The sequence below is a fragment of the Chrysoperla carnea genome, chromosome 4, assembly GCF_905475395.1.
Source record: "Chrysoperla carnea chromosome 4, inChrCarn1.1, whole genome shotgun sequence".
In the NCBI taxonomy this organism is placed as follows: domain Eukaryota; kingdom Metazoa; phylum Arthropoda; class Insecta; order Neuroptera; family Chrysopidae; genus Chrysoperla; species Chrysoperla carnea.
Window position 1 is genome coordinate 10,476,838 of NC_058340.1, and position 8,378 is coordinate 10,485,215.

The following is an 8,378-nucleotide window of genomic DNA, read 5'->3' on the forward strand; positions in this document are numbered from 1 at the left end:
CCTCCACATTCTTGAAACCTATTAGCGCTAGGTTAATTTTGACCACAAATTTGAAAAGAATGGCCCAAATTTAGTAGAATTACTTACTTGGTTTGTCAAAATTGGATAAAATTTCGATGTAATAGAGCAAAATTAAACATTTTGAATTTTGATGACGTCATCAGGTTCAAAAATTCGATTTTTTTAATAACACAGGCAATTTTGATCCGATCTTATTGGAATTTTTTTTGAAACCCACTAATTTTGGGTCAATCTTTTCAGCTGTGATGTCAGTTTATCGCTAGTTATCACTTATGGCTTAATTCCGGGACCAGGCCTCCACATTCTTGAAACCTAATAGAGCTAGGTTAATTTTGATCATAAATTTGAAAAATATGGCCCAAATTTTGTAGAATTACATACTTGGTTTATCAAAATTGGATAAAATTTGGATGTGATAGAGCAAAATTAAATATTTTGAATTTTGATGACGTCATCAAGTTCAAAAATTCGATTTTTTTAATAACACAGACAATTTTGATCCGATCTTATTGGAATTTTTTTTGAAACTCACTAATTTTGGGTCATTCTTTTCAGCTGTGACGTCAGTTTTTCGCTAGTTATCACTTTTGTGCTTAATTCCGGGACCAGGCCTCCATATCTTGAAATCTAATAGAGGTAGGTTAATTTTGACCACAAATTTGAAAAGAATGGCCCAAATTTAGTAGAATTACTTACTTGGTTTGTCAAAATTGGATAAAATTTCGATGTAATAGAGCAAAATTAAATATTTTGAATTTTGATGACGTCATCAAGTTCAAAAATTCGATTTTTTTTAATAACACAGGCAATTTTGATCCGATCTTATTGGAATTTTTTTTGAAACCCACTAATTTTGGGTCAATCTTTTCAGCTGTGATGTCAGTTTTTCGCTAGTTATCACTTATGTGCTTAATTCCGGGACCAGGCCTCCACATTCTTGAAACCTAATAGAGCTAGGTTAATTTTGATCATAAATTTGAAAAATATGGCTCAAATTTAGTAGAATTACATACTTGGTTTATCAAAATTGGATAAAATTTGGATGTGATAGAGCAAAATTAAATATTTTGAATTTTGATGACGTCATCAAGTTCAAAAATTCGATTTTTTTAAAAACACAGGCAATTTTGATCCGATCTTATTGGAATTTTTTTTGAAACCCACTAATTTTGGGTCATTCTTTTCAGCTGTGAGGTCAGTTTTTCGCTAGTTATCACTTTTGTGCTTAATTCCGGGACCAGGCCTCCACATTCTTGAAACCTAATAGAGCTAGGTTAATTTTGATCATAAATTTGAAAAATATGGCCCAAATTTTGTAGAATTACATACTTGGTTTATCAAAATTGGATAAAATTTGGATGTGATAGAGCAAAATTAAATATTTTGAATTTTGATGACGTCATCAAGTTCAAAAATTCGATTTTTTTAATAACACAGACAATTTTGATCCGATCTTATTGGAATTTTTTTTGAAACACACTAATTTTGGGTCATTTTTTTCAGCTGTGATGTCAGTTATTCGCTAGTTATCACTTTTGTGCTTAATTCCGGGACCAGGCCTCCATATCTTGAAATCTAATAGAGGTAGGTTAATTTTGATCATAAATTTGAAAAATATGGCTCAAATTTAGTAGAATTACATACTTGGTTTATCAAAATTGGATAAAATTTGGATATGATAGAGCAAAATTAAATATTTTGAATTTGATGACGTCATCAAGTTCAAAAATTCGATTTTTTTAATAACACAGGCAATTTTGATCCGATCTTATTGGAATTTTTTTTGAAACTCACTAATTTTGGGTCATTCTTTTCAGCTGTGACGTCAGTTTTTCGCTAGTTATCACTTTTGTGCTTAATTCCGAGACCAGGCCTCCACATTCTTGAAACTTAATAGAGCTAGGTTAATTTTGATCATAAATTTGAAAAATATGGCCCAAATTTAGTAGAATTACATATTTGGTTTATCAAAATTGGATAAAATTTCTATTACTATTAACTATATTAACTTTATTGAAGTTTTAGTTATTATAAAATTTATTTGTGAGTTAATTTCACATAAAAAAGGTTCTCAGTTCTCAAGATATTTGACTGAAAAATGATTAAAAAAATAAGAATTTCAAAAAATTATTTTAATTTTTTTTTGTTAAATATTTTAATTTGTGAAATATTTTTGATAATTTGCGTGAAGTAAAGTATATGACTTACTAAAATTTTTCTCAGTTAAATATTTCGAATACTATGGCTTGAACGGAAATTTTGTGTGGAACCTTTTTTATGTAAAATTAACTCACAAACAAATTTTTCCATTGCGCACATGATTTTGGAATGGACTTTTCATAGATCATTTCTTACATCCTAATAAAGATAATCCCGGTGAAAAAACATCACTTGGATTTTTTAGACAGAAAAACTTTTATTAACTGGGCTATAGTGTATCGTCACTGGATATTCCAATTAGTTAATCGGACACTTAAAAGTGAGTCATAATTAACTTGTAAGATTTTATTACATTGTTTGTCAGCTATTACCTTAATTTCTTGGAAATGTTCAGACTTTTATAATATTCTTTATACTGAGAATATTTTAATACTTTTGCTTATATAATAAAATTATCGTAATTGATGACCTTAAGTGGGGCCACTCGCTTCTAATTTAATAATATATAAATTGATGTCATATAGTACAAGAGAAAAAACCTTTGTATGAAACTTTGTATAATAAAATAGTTGTTTACGATTATGTAATGGGGGCGACCACAAACTGGACTTCTCTATAATGCTCGTAATTATGTATGTTTGATAAAATTGGGGGACAATCCTTTAGTTTAGCACACATCCTTATAAAAAATTCAAAAGTAAACGTCCGGAATAAACAATAAAATCTTATATATCAATTCTCTAGCAATTTTTTTTGTCTGTCCTACCTTAATCTTCCTAATTAAAGAGAATTGAAAAAAATACTTTCGAACCAGGACTCGAACCCGGGCTTCTTGGATTCATGTCAAGCGCCCTACCAAATAGGCTATTCGAGTTCTAGACACGAATGTAATTTTTTCAACTCAATGAATTATTTAATTTGTTTATCCACTTATTTATTATTATTACTTATTTTAGTTGTTTACTTTTAATCATGCATACGATATTAATCTTCCTTATTTCTTTATCAAATTCCATGATTCACACCTCATTTGTAAGCTTTTTATGTCTAGGTTCGGCGAAAAATATACTCACGGTTTAAAAATGTATTGGTTAGTATAAAACCCGATAGAGAAATAATATGATCGAAAAAATATCATTTATTTAAATAAATTTCAATAATAAATTTATTAGGCAAACATTTTAGTTTTTATAGAAGTTCTCCTAACACAGAAGACATCATTAACGCGGAACAAGAGATTTTTCACAACTAATGAGCTATTTTTGTATTAAATATTTTTTAAATCTGTTCTGCTAATACTAATTTAAAGAATTAAGTTGTTGTTTTTAGCGTCGGGAACGAGTAGCACGGGATCCAAATTCCGCACGAGTCGAGCTAGGCATGCATATTATATTGTATTTACATTAGTTATGCGAGCTTTAAGACTCAGTCAACAACAATGGGACATTTATTCAATTCCAATTTCTCGTCGAAATGTAGGTTAATCTGAGCGGAAGGCACAATTAAGAAGTTTTATTTTTAATGCGGCAAAGGTTACTTAAATTTATCATTTTTTTGTGATATTCTAATAACCAAATAAGTAGAACTTACGTTCATAATGGATAAAAATTTTAAATATATAAATAATGAGTTTTATTAATAATATTCCTTAGTAGGTGTCCATTACCCCACGCTCCCTTACTATATTGTACAAATACACGAATACTTTGAGATATTCAATGTACAAATCCAGTAAACGTATTGACTGAGGAAAAAGTTTCGTAGAATCTTGGACTAATTTTTATTATGAATATTATTATTTTTGATAAGTAGTGCAAAACTTATAAACAGTTCCATTAATATTTAAACTGTTTAAATTAATTTTAAGAAATCCGGCCACAGGCGTAACCAGAAACTTTTATTGCGTCAAGAATTAATAAATATTCTGAAAAAGACCCTAAGATTTTGGTAACTGGCAGAAATTTCTCAAGATAGTTTTTTTATAGAAAACTATTAGGCATATCCATCTATAATTTGCTATTTTATTATCAGAATCATACAGGAATTTCAACCCGCTTAATAAAGGTGGCAACTTGGCTTTTATCATACTAATGGATACATCGGTTAGCAAAAATTATACGATATTTGTCGAAAAATGATTTTGGATCTAAGGGAATCGTGATTGGAGAGATTGAAGCGTTAAGCAGGAATTGTAATAGACATGATTACACTATTTCTAATGGAACTCAATTTGCTAACAGATTATTTCTATAACTATGTCTCAACTCGAAATCAACAAAAATTCATCCTTATAAATGATATATTGGTGTTCAATATATTTTTTATACCATGTATATGAAATATTCGAAGGTATACTAAGTTAAGTCCCAAGTTTGTAAAGATTAAAAATATTAATACCGTGACCAAAATTTTGGTATAGCTGTTCATAAAATCACCTAATTAGTCCATTTCCGATTGTCTGTCTGTCTGTCGTCTGTCGACTGTCCGTCTGTCATCACGATTACTCAAAAATGAAAGGGATATCAAGCTGAAATTTTTATAGCGTGCTGAGGACGTAAAAAGTGAGGTCAAGTTCGTAAATGAGCATATCAAATCAAATGTCAAGTGGATCTTGGGTCCGTAGGACCCATCTTGTAAACAGGAATAGAACAAAAGTTTTTATGTTCCTTATAAAAAAAATAAACAACTTTTATTTGAAACATTTTATTCGTAAACATCACTGTTTACCCTTGAGAGTGCAAATTATATAGAATATATGTTATGGCTATGTCAGTTATATATGTGTGACATGTATGTATGTGTAATGTGACTAATCAACACTGTGTATACATGGTATTTCAATAATTGACTCAGTCAATTGTTTGTTTTCACTTCAAACAGTCAACTGTTTTATTTTTATTTTTTTATAAATCAACACTAGATAAACGCTTAAAAATTGTGAAAAATTGTATCGCCTGTCGTATAGCAACTAAATATTTTCTGTGGGGATGCGTTTAGTCCGAATCATAAAGATTATCTCAAATTACGCTCATCTGTTAATTCACTGTATAGTAAACAGTGAATTAAAAAAATTTCATTCAACAAACAGATTGGTCAAGGTCGATTCAAATTCTGCTCCTGTACGATTATAATATTCTCATCAGACTCAGTATGACTCAGATGATAAGAGCGGATATATCAAAAAAATTTAAATAAAAATAAATATGTTATTTTGTAAGCATTCTATTGTGTTTATTTGTAAACACTCAATTAGGTTTTCCTAAAAAAGTATTTTGTGACCCGTTACGACTCGTAATATACGTCTATTAATTTAGTATTATTATGAGGAATATATAAGTGTTGTAAATTTTACTTTGAGTACAGTATAGTTTTAAACTTCATGTGACAATATTTATACTTCCCTGATTTGTTTTTTGTTGTCTTTTTTTTTTTAAATAATTTGAAGGTAAGTTTATAATTTGAATTCTATTTTTCATATCATTTCTTATTTTAACAAAATATTATCTCAAAATCGAATAGGCTTGAATCAGGTTCAAATTCATCGGAGCTAAAATTTTTGTTAAAATTAGAAAATTATTATTATTGTTTATTATAATACTTACCTGCGTTTCTCTTAGGAAAAAAGTCTATTAAAGTATGTTAAGAAACCGCAATTCTTACCATTAAGACGCCATCACACCTCATAACGTTTCTTTAATTTATTTGGATATTATTCAGGAATGTAAATGAGACAAATTAAAGAAGCATTAATGCTTGAAGTTCCAAGATAATTTTACTTCCAATATTCATTAACGCCACTAAATATTTTATATATTTATCTATCTTTATAAATTTCTTTCTAGATCTTAGCGGCATTATTTCGAAAAACTTTTTTACACAAGACATATTTATTGATTTACTGCTTATTTTGTGTTTTATTATACTGAAAATAGCTTCTTCTTATCAAAACCAACACAAACACTCTGAGTGAAGTATTCATATCAAATGTTGTATAACACTTTAGTTCTGATGGCCAAGTGATCTGATCTATTTATTTTCACGATATTTTAGAGTTTCGATTTGTAATATCTATTTTGTGGAGCATAACCATTCACAAAATATTGATAGCACGTTCTTCGAAGTGGTTGCCTGAACTAAAGTTGCAAAAAATACCCACTTACTTAGTTATCCTTTCTACTAAATTTATAGCAAAAATTATATTTAGAGCAAAAAAAATCAACGTAAATTCACTTTAATCATATTTTTGTTTCAGATTCACTGTAAAAATAATGATTCTACACACAAGAAAATTTCTTGACAATCACATATTAGTGTTCTTAATGATGCTGCAAATAATATTAAGTCAAATGTCTATGAGTGCGGGATTTACTGTACCTCAAAGTATTGCTAAAGGAAAATCAGATATTTCAGTGGAAACTTTTCAAAATTATTTACAACAAGATGTAGATACTACCAACAGGAAGCTTTGTATAATGGAAATGGTATTTGGAAACTCAAAAAGCCCTAATCTACAATGTGATGACTTATCATCAATTTCAATAAGCGAGATTATCAAAGATGCTTATCATTATAGTAATGGTGAAATGGGAAATTTTGATAAAATTCTAAAATTTATTGAAAAACAACAGACAAAAGATATTAAAGAATTGGCTTACAATGTTTTATACCAAGAAGTGTTGGACCACTATATGTTGGAAAACTTAGAGACAACACAAATGAATGTATGTCTTTTGGAAATAATACTCGGAAAAAAGCAAGAAGCTATTGGTCATTTTAAAGATTTGGAACCAAGCTCAGTATCTCAAGTAATAGAATACGCTGATAATTTTCAAAATGGTACTCACTTAACAAAATTTATGAAATTTATTGTAAAGAAGCCAGAAATATCTAGTATAGAACATAATATAATAATTACTGCCATGAAATTGGTTTTCAACAAAAATATGGGTCATAGTACATTAATTTTCGGTGGAATAAAACTGATAGAAGTAGGATTAAAATTGCATTCTACAAATATTGAATCAAATTATTTCAACAAGCTGGAAGAATTATGGGGGGATATAATTGTTTCCTACTGTGAGTTGGCTAATTATAAACGTGTGAGATTTACTAAGCTGAAAGATTTGCCTTCACATTTACATCAAATGGAAGGTAAATTTGAAAAAATGGAGAACTATTTTCTAGATATTTTAATTCCTTCTGTAAGAAGAGTTTTAAATAAAGAAGGTGTAGAAAGCAAATTAGATATGATTCTTAAATGTGTGCCAAAATTAATTCCGTTTATTGAACCAGGTGCCATAATATATTCGACTGTATTTGACGAAGTCACTAAGCAAAATCTGTCAAATACTAACAATTTCATAACAAAATTTGCATATTATATTAAAAACTACATGGAACTGCCAAATTATTCTAATATTGAAGAAAAATATAAGGAGGTATTTGAAAATTTAAAAAGAAACATACCTGACTGGGCACAAGAATTAATTTGGAATGGTGATAGTTGTAAGTTGAAGAATCGTAAATGGGATCAATATTTATCCACATGTGGTAAATTTGGTTGTAATACAACGAGCGTAGATAGCCACATGGTATTTTCGTCACAAGATACATTACAAGAATCAACCGAAGTAAGTCAATGGAAATTTGAAACCAATAACCAGGGTACATCCTTTACTATAAAAAATGTTGATTCAGATGAATTTTTATATTCAAGTTCAAATAATACTGGTGAAAAAAGTCGTCTAGTTTTAACTTCCAGAATTCCAAACAATGAATCACTATGGAATATAACAGCATCTAGTGATGGAAGTTATATTAAATTACAAAATACACATAACAAGGAATATTTATCTGTTGGCGGTCCTTACGGAAATGATCAAATAAAACGTAAAGTTCTAATACAGAGTTTAGAGTCACCAACACAGAAAGTAGTTCGAGAAAGTGAATGGGAATTAATTTGTTGAATATATTTTAGAATATTAATTTAATTATTGTTTTTGTAAAATATTTATATGCTAATGGTATAATAAATTTTTCTATTTTGCTACTTATATTTTTTATTTTTTATCGATGGTGTTAAAAATTGCCTCTTTTGCAATGGTTCACAAACTATTCCTGATGACGTAAGCTATAATGTATAGACTATTTATCCAAAATTCTAAAATATTTAAACAATTCATTTCGCCACAATACAT

The 8,378-nt window shown here is 28.7% G+C and overlaps 1 protein-coding gene across 1 annotated transcript; it reads left to right on the plus strand.

Moving 5' to 3' along the window:
* Positions 1–5,555: 5,555 nt before the first annotated feature.
* On the plus strand, positions 5,556–8,176 carry LOC123297520. The gene is made up of 2 exons (XM_044879213.1): positions 5,556–5,626; positions 6,434–8,176. Exon 2 carries the CDS (start codon positions 6,450–6,452, stop codon positions 8,145–8,147), a length of 1,698 nt encoding a protein of 565 aa, XP_044735148.1. The 5' UTR covers positions 5,556–5,626; positions 6,434–6,449; the 3' UTR covers positions 8,148–8,176.
* Positions 8,177–8,378: the final 202 nt, after the last annotated feature.